This window comes from Acipenser ruthenus, chromosome 5 (assembly GCF_902713425.1).
Source record: "Acipenser ruthenus chromosome 5, fAciRut3.2 maternal haplotype, whole genome shotgun sequence".
Taxonomy (NCBI): Eukaryota; Metazoa; Chordata; class Actinopteri; order Acipenseriformes; family Acipenseridae; genus Acipenser; species Acipenser ruthenus.
The window spans coordinates 33,194,642-33,213,216 of NC_081193.1; the positions used below are offsets into that span (position 1 = coordinate 33,194,642).

Genomic DNA, 18,575 nt, shown 5'->3' on the forward strand with positions numbered 1-18,575 from the left:
CAGTATGGTATTTGATTTGAGGTTCTTCCTCCATGTTTTATACAGCGTGATTTAAATTAGGGCACACTTATGAAGGGGAGGACCAACTTTTGCAGAAGACCCAATACAATCCCAATGCATGAATATCAGCAATACAGATAAAAAATGCAGTATGTCCATGGAACGCCACATTTATACACAATGGCCTTTGTGACGTAACTTTCTATTTGGATACGGTTCCAATAGATTACAGATCATAAACAGAGAAGAAAGCAATTCTGGAAAACTCTTTGCCTTACACTAACCACTACTGCCATGGATAGTGGAAATCGGTGATGCAGTAATTCCATAATAAGCGTTTTTGTGGACTGTCCACTGAAAGAAACAAAGGCAATCTTACATGGTTTAACTGCGCACTGTTCTACTAATGCTTATCTCGCGTACTGCAAAGTATTTTAGAGTTAGCAAACACAATTACTTTAGACTAGTTAGTTAAATAATATAATATCCCAATCTGAAATATATAAAGAAATATAAACAATCGTTGCCAACATTAAAACATTTGATCTTTGGATCAATTGATTTTCTTATATTTTTGCCCTACTACATTTTACGTCACTATCACTGACTGAGAAACATCACGTGGGACACAAAGCTCGCTTCAGCCTTTTTCTTTGCCAATTCGCACAGAGCTGTACTGGGAGTCGCAGCTCAGAAACTGTAGTGCTGAACTGAAAAAATCAGCTTTGTTTCGTACAGAGGGTAACGCCCACCCTGCCCCCTTCCCCTCTTTTTTTTCTTTTTCAAAAGTAAGAACCTGAAACAAAAAAATCTGAAATATTATCTCAGGTAAGTCTCACACTTCAAAATTGCTTCATTTTTGTCATTGTTTTGTTCCAGCGTAACATTGTTACCAATGCCTTTCTTTGTAACTACGTTTTACGATTTACAGTTTAGTTCAAACAACAGTATTTGCTTAGGGCTCATCTAAATTTATATTGACCAGCGCGATTTAAATGGATACATCTGTAGCATTACACCAGGAATGTTTCCAGTAAGTTGACGGCTGGCAATTTATTTTTCCAAGTCCAGCGGGCGTTTGGAGTTATGAGTTAAACATCTGAAAGGGAGAAAAATGAGGAGCCCGCACAATAATGGAAGTCCAAGTTTATTCGCATTGGTATCCTGTCTCAGCCCTGAAAATAAACAGCTTCACAAAGAATGCACGTGGAGAGTACACATGGTCATGTTTTAGGAATCTGGAGAGTTAAAAACCTGGCAGACTACACTTTTCAGCGCAATCTTCACCGCAAGAACATGGTACATTGAGCAGCTGTTTCTTCTTACAGGTGAGAATTCCCCCCCACATTAATAGTAATAAAAGAACAACAAATGAGATGTATAAATGTATACGTGAATAATGTTGTGTTACTGATGTACATTGATGTTAAAAAATATATATCCATTAAATCTGTTAAAAACAAAAAACAAAACATTTTAAAAGTCCTATAGAATCTGACGACCACATTAAACTTCGCATGTTTTGCCACTGCCTGTCTTTTTAAACTAGTAATCCTATCCTAGCACCCACTGGTGTGTTGTGTATCACGCCACATTGACAGTATAGTTACACATACAGGAACGTAAAAGATATCAGAACCGCAAAATTGGCAATATTATATGCTTAAACAGTTGGTAGGATCTCCACAAAGGGGAAATGCATGTACATTGAATGAAATAGATGTCCATATATGTAAAAATACATCAATAAATACAATAAATGTTTTAAACGACCTCATTCCAACATAAATCATGTGTCTGAAAGGAACAAGAAGTTACTGTGGGATAACATATAAAGCACACGTACGTTCATTTACACACAACAAAAACTATTTAACATTGTATGTGAGCAACGTTATGATAACCTTTATGTTGTTTTGCAACAATGCAAAGATTGTGTTGATTTTTTACACATTTGTTGTTGACTGTTTAAAACCAAAGTTCATTAATATTTTGATTTATAGCATAGGAGTAGCCTACAGTAGAGTATTGCATATTGCTGATAACACATTTCTTAATAAAAATGACTTCTCACATTAAGCTAATGATTGGGATACAAACAGGGCATATAGACACATCATTATAACTGTAACAGCAAAATACATAACGTTGTTTTATATTTAGCATTTAGCTTTATGAAAAAAAAGAGTATAAAGTTCAAACACACAGTAGTGAGGACATTCTGAACCTTTTAATTAGATTATATATACTTACAGTAAGTGTAACTGTGAAAATTATTTAAGACAGTACATTTCCCCTATTATTATTAGTCCTCGTTTTTGGAAAAACACACCTTTGTGAAAAAAAAAAAAAAAACAAATAATTTGACCCTCTTAACCATGAAAGATGACAGTTTGTATTAACTGTAATTAGGACTATGGATTTGTATAACCGTCTCAGTAATGATATACTGGTGTTGCTTGACAGCGACAGTGATCTAGTTTTCTGGAGCCTTATCCCACTACACCCTCCCACACACCAACACCTCCGCACACATCTGACATTTTCAATAATGAGTGGTATTTTCATGTGCAGACTAGTGACGCTGGCTTTAGCCTGCATATGGATACAACTTTTTTTTTTTTTTTGATGAAACAATAATAAAGGGGGCTAGTACTTTTACGCTAGGTGGGCAATGGCAGGCATTTTCAAATGCAAAATCTAGATGTCCACTAATTTTAACATATACTCTAAACTGTTTGACTGCTGTAGAATTTAATTCTGCCCTGCGCATATGCACTGGCTCCAGACTGTTGGGCTCTTTTTAAAAAATAAATACATAAATTGATAAATAATTTCAGGGATGCTTTGTATGTATATTCTGAGATAACAAATGCTCAGTGTATTTAAACCTGAACTCTTTCTATGTAATGTGGATAATATGGGTTGTTCCTAAAGGACTGAAAGAAGGGCGGGTTGCTCTACTGCTTAAGGTAAAATGAGATGCAAAATAACTCAATCTCTAATAAATTAAAGTGAGACAGTTTGGGCTGAGTTGGTTGGTTGGTTGGTTGGTAGAAAGGAAAAGGCTGTCAGTAGGGTGTATGTCCCACAAGACTATAGAAACAACAACAAATTAACTACCACGTGGAGAAATTTTAAAGACATGCAAAAACATGAGTGTTGTAATCATGGGGGATTTCAACTTCCTTGATATAAATGAGACAAATCCTGAGGGATCTGGCGCAGTGGAAAATGAAATGGTGGATGCAGTTAATGACTGCTTCCTGACACAGTCAGAAATCCAACCAGGAAAAATACAGGTCAAGACCTAGTATTTACAAAGAGCCATGCATGGTATGTAAATTAGTAGTTGAACCACTGGGGTCAAATAATGACCGCAACATGATTACAAGCCAAGGAAGAAAGCAAAAAAAAAAAAAAAAACCCACAGTTTCAAAAGTAATATTGCAAGTATATAAATAAAATTAAAACACATTAAAAAGTACCGGTACAGGTTAAAAAGATGAATCTGAGCTTACAGTAAGGCATTAAAGGTGAAAAAGGGGTGTAATACAGGAAATAAGGTGACACTACAGGGCTATTTAAATGTTTAAAGAAGTGTAAGAAAAAGACCAGAAAAGACAAAACCTTAAGTAACAAACATTAGATGGACTTAGTAATACCGCTGATGGGATAGGTAAATATAATGTTTTAAACGACATGTAGCTACAAATGCTGTTTTATATTTTTTAACCCTCCCTTACCTTCACTTACTCTAATTTTGATGGGATTTTCTTATCTGGAAATAGCCTTCCCTTGTTTCCTGGACATTGAATTAGGTGGTCAAAATAGTGCTTTTGGTCAGAACAAGTAAGATGTTCTTAGACTAATTTGTATTACCTTACACGTATGTTTGCATGATCTTCGAATCAGATTTTTGTCTGATTTTAATCAGATCTGCTGTTTTGGTTATGGCATGCCAGGTAGGATTAAAATCGTATATTCATAGGGTAAGGATAACACATTACTGAAATGTGGTCTTTAAACTGAGACTGGCTCAGTTAGTGTGTTCAGATGTATATTTCAGATTGACTCGCGCAAGGCTTTCTTCTGTAACATTGAGCTATTCAAATCCTCACTTTGAATATTTTTACAGGCTTATAACTTTCTGTCACATGCAATTGGAGGTGGATCTGGAAAAAGCTATTTTAAAATCACCAAGATAATTACTCAAGTCCCAATTGCCAGGGATTTGTCTTCCACAGAAAAAAAAAATGTTTGAAGTTAGAGTAATGTCGAACAGGAAGCAGCTGAGAGCCTTTAAAGCCTTGATAGTAAAGAATTAGATCAGTAAATAAGCTGACAGAAAAAATATTAAAAGAGAGCAAACATATAAACTAGCAATGTGTCATTCTGAAAGTTAAACAGGTTAATGTTGTTACGATTCTTAGCAATCCTGTCCCCATTATATGTCCTAGGAAGAGGGGAGGGGGGAGGGGGGAGGGGGGACTGAATGCAAAATTAAAAATAATATATATTTTTTAAAGTATACAACCTTATTCAGTGTATGTAGTAGACTGAATGTATTAAACCTGGTGACTAAAGAACAACAGGAGAGCTGCAAAATAATTGAAAATCTTTCCATAAAGCACCTCAAGTTACCATTTTTAATTAAATACACATACATGTTTTAACTAAATGCTTTTGAAGCATTTAATAACTGTATTTAAAGTGTGTATTTTATCTGTTTTTTTATCTACACCACATAAAGAACACATTTTAGACACACTGAATAAAAACAAGACCTGTTTAATTAAGAGTTATGCAGACTTGTTCAGCTGATACAAATCAGTGACTACAATACAATTGGCACATTTATCCCAAAAGGTGTACGCCCACCAAGAGTTGCAAGAGTTGCCAAATTATTGTTATTGTTCTGTTAGCTGCAGACTGGGTTATCAAAACAGCAGGTTAATGGCACATTATCCTAATTGTGTGGGTGTTACAATGAAAAAGCTCCTGAGAAGAAAAACACATCACAAATAAAATGTTATACCTCAGATTCTTATGATTCTATTATCACTCATTAATTCATTTTGCTTTACCTGCTAAGAACCATCACGTATCCTCTAATTCCAAACAGAGATACACCTTGAAAGCATTACCAAACAACGAAGAACTCCGTCAAAGAAACGTGATGACTTTCAACCAGCTGATACTGACAGTTCCGGCAACAGTTGCTGGAGGCTTTGGGTGTCCCATGTGTTCACACAGACAGTCAGTTAGCAGCTTGAAGGGCCAGATTGAGAGCCAGATGATCCATCATACAACCTGTTGAACAGATTCCACAAGCTGTGACTGCTGCATGCCAAAAAAAAAAACCGTTGCTTGGACATTGTGGGAGTGTTGGTTTAATGTGTATTACAGGTCAGATTTACAAGAGCATGTTTCATTATAACGTGAAATATATGAGCACCTAATTTAAAACTTTTTAGTAGTACTGAATAGCTCATGATTAAATCTTAATGTTGATCATCACAGCCATCTGAACAATTGAATCTGCCTAGCATTTGATGGACCCAATGATAATAAAAAAAAAGACAAAACACTTAAAAACGGCCATATTCAGCTGAATAATAACTGCCAACTGGAATGTAGCCACCTCTTGAGAACATGCAGCAAATCTGCACCAGCACATCACACAACTGCTTTCTATGGGATCCTGTTCATTCTTATATTATTTAAAATCTAGAAATAGGACAATATCTTTTAGGATACAGTACGACTGACTAGGATTCCACCGTAATGTGTGTGGTTGGGGTACCTACGGTATACATTAAATATACGTATCGGTAACCCAACCACAAACGTGTATGTTGCAACAAGTTGACAGACTTCTAGTAAGAGGCTTTGTTGATGGTTTTAGATTTATGCGGAATGTACAACATACACATATTCCTTTGAATTTAAGTCGCCCTCGAATTTAAGACGCAGCCCAAATTTCCCACCCTCAATTTGATGAAAAAATAAAACATAAAATAAAGATGAATTTATAAAGATATAGCCTCAATTACGCCTGTAAGAAAACAGCGTATGGAAGCAGTTTGCGTCTATCTGCTCTCGCACAGAGCATTACAGTTATGTGCTGCTTCTCATTTCCAGTCGTGATTACTCGCACCTGTTTGTTAGAACTAAACCTAATAACGAAACGCTGAAATTGTAAAAGCTTCACTTCCAATTCCTTAGGAAGCTAATGACACTTCTTTGAAAACTGATGCCTGTATGTCACGGATGACTCAGGATCGGTCAGTGACGTTTTTGTTCATCTTTAATCAGCAGTCAGTCACGTTGCTGTTTATTTACTCAGGAAGTCGCATCTTTTGTTTCCGATTTTTAATACATGCATCACTATATTCGAATGTAAGATGCAGGCCATTTTTTTAAAATACAAAAATTGTTTAAAGTGTGTTTTAAATTCGAAGGAATACGGTATATACCCATACTTCAGTTACCTATTTCTATATTTTGGGTACTTTTATTTAGGTTTTATTTATTGTTTTGGGGAAGGATTGTAGAACTCCTGGAATTTTCAGGATTGGCAGCACTGTAGTCTAAAGTTCTGTTCTGTTTATGTAGTGAGCAGGTGCTGAATAAACAGTGCCCTATAAGCATGCCTATGGGAGTCTGCTAGTTATTTGGCCGTCTTCATTTGTGGAATGCAGCATCCTATGACCGCTCAACAATTTCAAGTAGCTCATGAATGGACTGGAAAGCAGTAGAATTGTATGTTTACTCACAAAGGAAAACCACCATTAGAATGGTATTTATGAAACATTCATTGTTTTTATTAAATGATTTTGGGGGGAAAAGTAAATTAAAAAAAAAAAAAAAAACATACTATGAGAAAAATACATACTATTTTATAAAAGCAATTTTGCATTTAAAATAACAAACCCTAGCGGATTTCAGCTTTTCATGCCCTTTTTGAGTGACTCTTTCCTTTTTCATTCCTGTCTATAAACTGTGGTTTAGAGTTTGTTGAAATGCAGAATGACAGTGCTGGAGAGCCGAGTATTGGGTTTTCTCATGGTCGTGTGGTATGCAGGCAGTGATAATGTAAAACTCCTTTCCTGCCCTGAAGTGTACCTCTGTCGTATATTCCCCAGTGGGCCTGCATCATCTGCTTTCTATTCTCATGCTCCACTCTCTAATTTGCGTTCTGGCCTCCCTGAGGCCTGACTGAAAAGTCAAATGTTAATTCATCCAGGTTGTGATGACGCAATAGCTCAGCTAAGATAACTTTACACTAACTACAGAGTGGTCAATTTTCATTTATATCTAATTATGTAAAAAAAGAAAATAATTTAGTTTCCAGATCAAATTTGATTTCTTGTTGTTTTTAAGTCATTTTAACAATGGTGTAGGTGTTGCAATTTAAATATACAACATAAAAAACATCATGCATACAAAAGTTTGTTTTTAGCTACAGTAGAATAGTTTTATCAGAGCTGTAACAAAATACTTTTTTTATCACCCGTTTGGCTTGATTAACAAGAGGGTCATGCCAGCTATTTTTCTGTAATTGTGTTTGTCCGTTGTGTTTTATTGCAGGGCAGAGGACAGCAGCATGATAGCAACTGGGGGTGTAATAACAGGGCTGGCAGCCTTAAAGAGGCAGGACTCGGCCAGATCCCAGCACCATCTGCCTGTGCCTACACCACCCTCTCCGCAGGAGAAAAAGAGAGCAAAGCGGAAGCCCCGGGCAGACGTGGTGGTTGTTAGGGGCAAGATCAGATTAAACTCCCCTTCTGGGTTTTTTCTTATTCTTGGGATATTGATCTCAATGATCGGGATTGCAATGGCGGTGCTTGGTTACTGGCCTCAAAAGGAGCATGTCTTAACAACAGAATCAAAACTATCAACTAACGACACACATGTTACACGGGACCATGGTGGGATGGTAGCTCAGTTTTTTGAGCAGCACTTGCATTCTGAAAAAATGAAAATGCTGGGACCTTTCACCATGGGCATTGGCATCTTTATTTTTATTTGTGCTAATGCCATACTACACGAGAACAGAGACAAAGAGACCAAAGTGATACACATGAGAGATATCTACTCCACTGTTATTGACATACACAGCCTGAGGATCAAAGAACAGAAGTGCATGAATGGGGCCTACACTGGTCCAATCGGGGAATCTGAGGTGAAAATGTATGAGAACCAATGTGCTTCAAAGTTAGCTGCTAATACTCTGTTGACTTTCTCTGGCCTTGGTAATGATGCCAGGGTAACACGGCAAGAGAGATCTATTGAGGATTATGGTTTAGCTAATGAAGCCAAGGGGCACTCATGCCTCCTACTTCCAATACGCAAAGAAGGATCTGGTTCTGTCTTTCACCTCCAGACAGAAAGCAGCAGGTTAAAAGATGACAAAAATATTAGCTCTAAAAAATGTGAAACCAAGTCTATTGTCTCATCTTCAATTAGCGCTTTCACGCTTCCTGTAATTAAACTGAATAACTGTGTGATTGATGAGCCTGATATAGATAACATAACAGAGGACTCTGAGTTCAGCAGAGGTAAATCTCGACAGCCTTCCATGGATTCCTTAGCAGTTCCTTCAATGGATATCAGTGAAACGTACAAACCTCCCAACCCTCTGCTTCTAAGGAGCAACTCAGCTGCAGAGTCCCCAACCTTCTCATCCCAATCCTCCCTCTCTACAGGATCAGCAAGTGGGAGATACTTATCTCCTGGAGTTGCCCGGAAAGATTTTGGGTCCAAAACTTCTCTCCACATACTGTCTGCCCATTCCAAATCCTTAGATTTAGATAGAGGACCTTCCACGTTAACTGTTCAGCCTGAACAAAGGAAACATCCTAGCTGGCCAAGGCTGGACCGCAGCAACAGCAAAGGCTACAAAAAACTTGAGGATAATGAGGATCCAATGGACAGATTGCTGGTCCCACAGATGTCTAACAAAAGGGATTATACTAAAAAGGAAAAACTGCTTATGATCTCAAGGTCTCACAATAACCTGAGCTTTGAACATGATCAATTTATGAGCAACACCTTAAAGCGAGGAACATCAGAAACAAGATTCTAAATGCATTTTTTTTTTTAAATATAAATGTCCGTCATGATCAAAGTTTATGGAAAACTACTGTTTGCAATAAACTGGATGTCCTGAATGGTAAACTTTACTAGTTTGTGGCCTAGGTGGTGGAAGCTATTTGCATAAAAACTGGGAAACTTAAGACATATCTCTGTAACTTGACCATAATCAGCTATTGCAAGAGAAAACACAACCAATCATGGTTTGAAAGAAATCTTAACAGCAGCGAATACATTACACTAATGTGTAAAGTATAGCTACATTTTTTTTTTTTAAATGCTGAAACTTGGAATGGACATTCTTTAGGAAGGTATATTTTATGAAATTGCATCTGATAAAGTTTGTACAGTGACCTATATAAAGTGTTATTTTTATCCAAGATGGGCCCTTGCTTTTTTAATATAAAATGTACTTGGTCTTTTTACTGGAAGGCCAAAGTGTAAGATGGTTTGCTATGATCGACTTGATATTGACAGAACTGTTTGTAGATAAGGAGATGTTTGTTATCCTCATGTCAGAGATGTACTGGGTTGTAAATAGATATGTATGCAGTATATCCAAAGAATATACCCCTGCAATCCTTACATGAATGATTTATATTTCACTGTGCACTTCAAGCTAAAATGTAGGTTATTTACATTATGGGCCGGACCAAATCAAAGTTAGCACTTGGCGAACAAGGACGCGAAAGAATTTGCGGTAATAAAACACAAGAAAAATTCCAAGTGAAATCTCGCAGAACCAAAACAAGCCCTTTTCGCCCTTCAAAAAGCAGCTATCGCTTGTTAACTAGTGGGTTGAGAAGGGGAGTGGTTTGCTATCACCCAACCAAATCTACTCAATTCCAGCTATAAATCACATCGCAAGACTTTCGCAGGACCGGGTTTTATAGTCAACTTCGAACTTGTTGAAAGCTATTGCGTATTAAGCAAATAGTAAAAAAAAAATAACATTAAACATCCTGATGCAAAAAACAGTAAATGCCTCAAGATGCTCCACTGACCTCATATATCAAACACTTGCACACAACACTGAATAATATGCAGTATAAAATCTTATTATATGTATTATTCCTGTTATTGTCATAATATATGTTGTGTTTGTTGCACCCTTAAACAAAACACGCACAAGACCGTTTTCTTTAGCCTACTATTTTTTTTTTCCACAGTTCGAGTTAAATGTTTAATAAACCAATACGTACAAACAATAAACTCTTTTCTGCTCACGGAGAGCTTTGCGTGGCACAGTGTCTCTTTCAGTGATGGTAAAGCTTTTTAGATATATTTTCTTTTATTTCTTATCTTTGTAGTAAGCTACGACTATGGAAGAAATAATAATAATAATAAAATACAACTACCCAAAAAAATCTGCAATCACCTTTTTTTTTCTCACGGCACTGGATAGCATTTCATTCGACTTCTTATTGTATAATATGTACCGGTACTGATCCTGGCGACAGTGTTACGTTGGTTTTTGGATGTTCTGTTCACCCCAAGTTTTTTTTGGTTTTGTTTTTATCAGCATTTTAATTTTATAATACTCACACAGTTTTTCTTTGTTAACTTTGTTGACATTTTTTTTTTTTTTTTGGTAGTCTTCGTTCTTGTGCAGTTATAGCCTACTATACAGCCTTGTGCACAACAGGCCTCTGGGCAGCACCGTGCCAGTCGGGTATGAGGATGCTGGCATTGCAGGGTGCTGACACAAACTGGGCACAGTATGGATTTTTACAAAAATCATGAAAACAATGTGGCACGCTTTCAAAAGAGAGACAGAACAATGCAGCATGATTCTGACGTTGTGGAAACGAGGTCCGTATTCAATATTTTACACAATAAAAATAAAAGCAGATAATTTTTCTTCTTCTTATTAAACATATTTTTATTATTATTTCTACTAGTAGTAGTTTTATGTAATAGCATTCACTGATATTCAAACGAAACAGTAGTACAACACATTTTTATTTTATTTTTTTCTGCCCTGGCTGTCTTCACCTGCCTTTTCGCGTGTTACTGCCTTGTTTCCGCCCCTTCAAAAGGTCACAAATACCGGCTGGTGATTGGTCAACAGCTGTTTTCATGTTGCTTTCGGCGGTCCCTCCTACTCCTGCGAAGCTTCTCTCCGCCCCTTTCGCGGATTGGAAATGGCTAGTTTTGGTTTCGGGAGAAAGAAAATGTGATATGGAAAGTAGCGATATTGACCAAAGACATTGTATTTATCTTGCTCTTAATTGTATTATTACTTGTACTGTGATTCTTGAAATGTATTTTTGGTTACGACTGTAAGTCGCCCTGGATAAGGACGTCTGCTAAGAAATAAACAATAATAATAATAATAATAATAATCACATAAACACTCTTTCGCAAGAGCGATGGGGTTTGATTTGGTCCGGCCCTATGAGACATGTTTGTAAAAAATATCAATTATCCAGTGCAGTAGGGTGGATGCGTAAAGCAAGGTAAACAAAATACTGACTAACGTACCTTCAACGAACTGGTAAATCTTTGGCCTGAATCTTTAAACAAAGGTTAGTCTTCAGGAAGTCATTCAAGTGAACTCTTTAATTGTAAGAGTTTTCATATGTTCTGGTATCTTCTTTTCTTCTGTCATCTTTTATGGGCTTTCTAGCAGTCCTGTGTGAGATCAGTGCTCAGGTATTGAATTTTTTTTTTTGTTTGACCCATATAGTAAGCTGTGATTAAAACCTTTGACGTTTACTTCACGTTGGTGAAAATATTGAAAAACAAAAATTGTACTTTTACATATAGCAGTAAATGTTAACACGCTAATAACAAAGAATTGAACGTTGCCCATGTTTTATGTGTCAAGCAGTATTACTGGGATGTATACGTATTTGTTTAAACTTTGAGTCTGTTTACTGTACCACAGTTGGCTAGATATTGTGTAATGGAGCTTTTAATAATTTGTAGTTTTCCATATACTTAAGGAAAAACTGACAAGAATTAAAACATTTCACATGTTGAAATCTAACATGAAATATTGCACTACTATTATGCGATATTATTTTGTAGTTTCTTTAATTACATGATGTTAAATAAAATATCTAAATTATGTTAATGGTTTTATTTATTTATTTATTTATTTTTATTATTTCTCAATCCTTAAATTCTAGGTGATGCAAAGCTTTTGGCCATAGATGTATTTGTGCACCGAAATATCAAATGTAACCTTAAGCATAAGTATACATACATCACAATATATAATATAGTGTACTAACACTTTACCTTGTGGCTGAATGGCTAATATAACAAAGAAGACTAATAGCAGGAGGCAGCATTGCATGTTGGTCTAAATATTGTGAAAAGCAACTTTCAAGGGTTTTTATAAGAGTGCAATAAACTCCAAGCATAACCTGTCATTGTTTACCAAGCACATTTTTCTCCTTTAGTTTCCATGATAAGCAGCTGATGTGTCGTTGTCGTTGTCCCCCAGCCCCGCCCCCACCCCCACCCCCGCACACATTCACAGACTCCATGGGAGAGAATGTTATTATCATAACCCTGGTTCCCTAAAATAGAAATGTAATCAGTACCGTATGTGTGTTTACCTCGTGAAGACCCTGAACCTGAATAAAGCATACCAAAGCTGTGTGCCAGCACCTGTGATGCATGTGTTGCACACTCGGAAATAATTAAACTCTCAAGATGGAAGCAAACGTATTTGTTTATTTAGTCTGAAAATAATTAAAAGAAAACACTTCTCAGTACAGTACATTCGTAAACTTTCTGCATTGCTTTCATTCAGCTCGTTGACTGGCACACTGCCGGTGTATTTACCGTAATACAGTACTACATATTTACAAGCTAACAAGTTACCAAAACATATAGTTTTATAGCAAGACACAATACTAACTAAGGCTGATTAATTATACACCTGCTGTAATACGCTTAATCAAAATATAATGAACTAAAATGACCATGTGGATCTCTCTTATTAAAATTAAACTTCTTAATAACATATTTTATATATGTAACAAAACGTTTTTTTTTTTAACCTTAATATTCCAGGTATTATTCTCGCTACAACAGTATAAAATAATACTTTCTCTTACCTGAAAATAATTAAAAGAAAACACTTCTCAGTACAGTACATTAGCTCGTTGACTGGCACACTGCCGGTGTAGCGCCATCTGCAGTCATGACTGTGCTGAGCAACAAACAAAATAGTTCAACCAAAATAATGAAGTATTTTTAGGGGGGGGGGGGGGGGTAGGTATTTTCTACATATCCCACACATGCTCGCCCCCCGAGGACATAAGAAGACTGCACGCATAGATGCCACTGTCATTTTTCCTTCAAGCAGCGACCTTGAAGGTTAATGGTTACATTTCTATTTCGGGGAACCACGGTTATGATAATAACCTAACGCTCCCTATCGAAAGTACGAAATGTAACCATTACCATATGGGTGAGTGTACCAAAGCCATTGTAAGGGCAATATTGCATAACGACTGGAATGCCACAAGGCTAATCTGAAGACTACCTTGAAAGATACCATGCGGAACCCCAGTAACAAATAGCTAGGCTAAAAAATTGAGTGAGAAACTCATGTCTAAGCCTATTTGTAAAGGTTGTTCCAAAGCCAGGGTTTTATGGATCCACAACCTGTCTGTAGAACCCAGTACAGGTATGGGGAGTAGCCTACATCACTGTATTGCAAATGTCATTGAGTGATGCACCCTAGAATAAAGCCCACAAAGTTGCCATGCCCCTGAAGGAATGGGCAGTGAGCTGTCTGGAGGGGGCAAGTTGGCCAGCTCATGGGCAGTCCTGCATGTGTCTGCTATCCATTTGGACAGCCTTTGCCTAGACAGGGCTTGACCTCAGCTTGTGGGACCAGGGTTGACAGGCTCGAATCTAAGAGGGCTGACTTAGTGGATAGAAACTGAAGGAATAATCTTTGTCTGGTCGGCTTGAATGAGGGAGATGAAGGTTCAGATGCCGTGGACTTTCTCAACAAATCCCTTCCACTATGGTTCCCGACTCTGAAGGACAGGAACATTGAAATAATGTGTACACACTGCATCTATTCAGATCAAGCTAAAGCAAGAGATGGGTCACGCACGCTTATTTTTAACCTCCTGAGATACTCAGATCGTCAAGCCATATTACAGTAGCCAGGAGTCACACTTCTCGTTCTGTGCCCAGTAAGCTTAAATTCTTCCCAGACTACAGTAACTTCACAGCTCAATGATGCAAAGCCTTCTCCCAGGTTATCGCCTCCACTCGTTCTCGAGGCATACAGGCATTCCTCCTCTTCGGTTCAGCTCTTCCAGTCTCCTGATGAGGCCCGGGCCTTTCTGGACTCTCCTGGAATCCCTGGCCTTTCCCAGGATGTGTCCCTTTCCACTGATGTTCCTGGAGAGATGTACTCCAACAAGATGAGAAGGAATGGATCTGCTGCACGACGTCTCAGTCTCGGCTGATCTCTGTGCCGTTATTCAACTCTCTCTAGTCAACTGGCGACATCAGGGATTGTTGGTGATGTTGCTCTTCTTTTTGGAGGATTGTTCTGTGCTATGATTTATTTTGTTGTATTTCTGTTGTTCTTTTTTGGATTTACAGCTCTGGACTCAAACCTTTCATGACGTGATATTAAGGTAGAATTCGGCTTTAATCAGTAGTCTGCTGTAACTGACTGGAGTATTTGTTATTTGGGGTGTGTGGGAGTGGACTTCTATTTGCCCAGTCCACCAGTGTCATATTGTGGGGTTGGGGGGGTTGGTTTATAGATGGTTTGTTCGCTGTATTGAGGGAGGGTGGGGTTACTGGGGAAACTGGTAGCTATCTTTCGGGGTGGGAGTGGGAGGAACTTGTGGTAAAAGTGTTGTTCTATTCTCTCAAATTGTACAATACCGTGTCTGTTTACTTTTGAATCTTAAACTTGTTTTTGACTCTCATGACTAGTATTTCTGTACTGTCCTAACCTACAATATTCTTTATATATATAAAGAATATTGTAGGTTACATTCAAAATAAAAACATGAATTAAAGTCAGTCAAAATTACAGCTTTGTTCTTAGGTGGGCGGGCTTATAACTTCCCTAGTTTCGTGATGCATTTTTTCTAACAACGTCGGTGTATTTATTTAGGAAAAGTCATAAACAGACAATCACAGAGCAAGGGCATCTAGATAATACATTAGTGCTCGAATAATTATAATTATTTCGAGTACTCTAACCTACCCCTACTCTAAACTTTGCAATGGGGGTTGGGGTGGGGGTGTTAAAACTCTTTCATCTGACATTCCAGTAGTTAAACATCTCAAATATCTTGGAAAATACATTTATCCATCTTTACATTCCACCGTATCAACCAGTTTTAATAACATTTTTAATCAGGTACAGACTGACTTAAACAGATGGTCACATCTCCCTAATTCGATTCAGGCCCGCATTTCCATAATTAAAATGAATGTCTCTCCCCCTGTTGGATATTGGGATAAACTACATTCCCTGATATCCGAATTTATTTGGAGCGGAAGGCACCCACGTATCAAATTCTCAACTCTACAGTGTGAGAAAGCTTCAAGAGGATTATCTCTTCCAAATTGTAAACTGTATTTCTGGTCTTTTGTAATTGCGTCCGCTCACTGTTTGGTTTGATGGCGACTGTTTCATGGCGACAGATAGAGGAAAAGCTAGTATCTCCATATAGATTACAATACTTAATACACTCAAATATATCTCTTAAGCACTGCAAATTACACTTTGGTCCCATAATTACACATTTAATTACAATCTGGCGGTTGTTGGAAAAGCAAAGTGGCACTTTCATTCGCCTATATTTCATAATTATGCCTTCCTATCAGGAGGTTGTCCCTTCTCTTTTTCACTCTGGAGGGACTGGGGAGTACACACTCTTGCTGATATCTCTGATGGTGGTTGTCTTCGCACGTTCCAGGATTTACAATTGTTATACAATCTACCAGACTGGGTCGCTGGTTCATGGAGTGTGTGTGCCTTGTGGAAATCAGCTGCGACGCGAAACCGGAGACGTGTTGCTAAGCAACCAGCTGAGCGTGGGGCTCGCCCTGAGCTAAGCTGGGCCTGTGAAGGCGATTGCCCAGCCAGGACTGTCGGAATGACCCGGAGTTGCTGGGAAGCCAGGACTTTGGAAGCAACAAAACAGAAAGTAGGTCAGCTTAGGGGAGCAGTAGGTTCCTGGAGCGGGACGTTCCTTTTAGTGGGACTAGCGCTTGTCATTTTGTATGGCTTTTTTAAGCTTTGTTTTGTTTTGGTTTCTTTATTAAATGTGACACTGGGTCTACCCTTGCTGGCACCCTAGTGTCAGTACTGTGTTAAAAATAAAATCTGCGCGCCTGAGCGGCATATCAACACCAATGCTCTGTGTCTGTGTCAGTATTTTCCAGTGACCCACACACGTAACACATCCCCTGTTACAGGATACTATTTAGAATAATTTAGGCTTAGCTTCCAAGAACCCTAATTGATCCATTTTAATTTTCTTCATAGAAAACATATTTAACCCCCTGCAGAGGCTTTCAAATGAAGTTTGACTCTAGTCCTGACTGTCCGTTTTGCCCCCGGGCTACCTTGGGCCCCTTCTTAAACATGGTCTGGGAATGTCCGGTTGTAGCTACTTTCTGGGACAGGGTATCTTCAACTTTATCCACTATTTGTAATAAGGAAATTCCCTACTCTGTTTGGTACTCTTACTGAAAAGCGGATCTGGTTAGCAGGCCTTACTGCAGTGATGAAGATGATAGCTCTGAGCTGGCAGCCTCCGCACTCCCTTCCATGGCGTCAGTGGATCCTTTCCTATTTGGATATTATTTATCTAGAGCTTTCTACTGCTCTGATCCAGACAGAAACTGGATTGTGAACAAAGCCTGCTTGGTATCAGACTGGGGATGTAAACACCGGTCGGTAGCAGGTCGGAACCCGGACGGTACAGCAATGGTACAGGGTCGGTACAGCAGTGCGCAATGGAGGTTACACATCCTCTGCACCAACCCTGCCATTCTAGACAGCGCCCCAGCCAAGGCTGGACACGTCTGCTCAAGCAGCAACGCCGCTGTACAGTAATGTAACAGGGTGAGTGCAGCGTACAGTACTGTAAAAACTGTAACAAGGTGGGTCAAGACCCAAACCAAGTCCTCTGGTACTGGACCAGGGATGGTGGGAAGCGGGTTGGTGACTTTGCACTGTGTCAGAATGGTATGTAAGTGGAAGCGTTTATCTCGGTCAAGATAGACGACCTCTGAGATACACTCTAGTACTTGGCAGGGATCTTCCCACGCACTCTGCAACTTCGGGCTGAGCCCCCTTCTCCTCCGGGGGCAATAGACCCAGACCAGGTCACCTCCTCTGAACTCCCGTCCCCTCACTCCGAAGTCGTACGCCCGTTTCAGACATACTCCAGCCCCCTCCAGGTGTTGATGGGCAAACTCAAGGGCAGTCTCCTGGCTCTGTCATAGATTGGCCACGTACTCCGGTCCTGGGAAGCCCGGGATCTCCGGCTGCAGTGGGGCCCCAAACACCAACTTCACTGGGGTTCGGAGTTCACGGCCAAACATCAGCGTGAGTGCAGCCTGTGGACTCCTGGGTCGCTGTCCGGTAGGACATGAGTACGAGGGGTAAGTGGAGGTTCCAGTCTTTCTGGTGGCTGGAGGTCAGGATTGCCAGCTGCGTTGCCAGGGTCCAGTTGAAATGCTCAACGAGTCAGTTTCAGCTCAACGAGTCCAGAGTTGGAGTGGACTCATGCCGGTCTTCTGGAACCCCAGACAACGGCAGACCTCCTGAAATACCTTGGACTCGAAATTCGCCCTTGGTCGCTATGCAGCTCCTCTGGCAGACCGAAACGAGTGAACATCCCCTCCAGCAGTGTGTCAGCACTCTAGTCTGGGGGGGCATAAGCTTCAGGCCACTTGGTGAAATAATCCATCGTGACCAGAATGAATCGGTTCCCCCTCTCAGTCCTGGGGAAAGGGCCCAGCACGTCCACCCCCACTATCTCCATAGGAGCCCCCCACTTGGAAGGGTTGCAGTAGGGAGTGCCCGGTCCAGCGAATCCTTCTTGGCAGCGCAAACATCACACCGGCAGCACTGCATCTCCGTGCTGGCCCAGCAGCGGCCCCAATAGAACCGGGAGCGGATCCCTCATGCTCCAGGGAACCAGGATCTGCCAATGGTGGAGGTCTTGGGACGGGTCTTTCCACAGGCAGTAGAGTACGCCATCCTTGACCTCCAGTGTGTCCCACTGCACGTGCTTCTCCCTGCGGGGATGCTGGCCGGCCTCCTTCCAATGCAGCACCGGCCCCACCTCCGGGTCTTCTCATTGGTGCTGCGCAAGTTGCCCCGTGAACAGATTGTTGGGAAGCTCCTTCCCGACACTGGTGACAGCCCTCAACTCAGACACGTGATGCTGCTCCTTTTCTTCCAGTCTATCGTGGTGGCGGCGGGAGAGTGTGTCGGCATTGGCGTGGCTCTGGCC

The 18,575-nt window shown here is 39.7% G+C and overlaps 1 protein-coding gene across 2 annotated transcripts; it reads left to right on the plus strand.

The window, feature by feature from the left end:
- The first annotated feature begins 625 nt into the window (after positions 1 to 625).
- LOC117402699 (transmembrane protein 200A-like) lies at positions 626 to 12,421 on the plus strand. Of its 2 annotated transcripts, XM_059024032.1 has the most exons (3): positions 626 to 828; positions 1,067 to 1,328; positions 7,594 to 12,421. In XM_059024032.1, exon 3 carries the CDS (start codon positions 7,610 to 7,612, stop codon positions 9,089 to 9,091), a length of 1,482 nt encoding a protein of 493 aa, XP_058880015.1. In that variant the 5' UTR covers positions 626 to 828; positions 1,067 to 1,328; positions 7,594 to 7,609; the 3' UTR covers positions 9,092 to 12,421. The 2 variants fall into 2 exon arrangements, with proteins under 2 accessions (XP_058880015.1, XP_058880017.1); XM_059024034.1 differs by lacking the exon at positions 1,067 to 1,328.
- Positions 12,422 to 18,575: the final 6,154 nt, after the last annotated feature.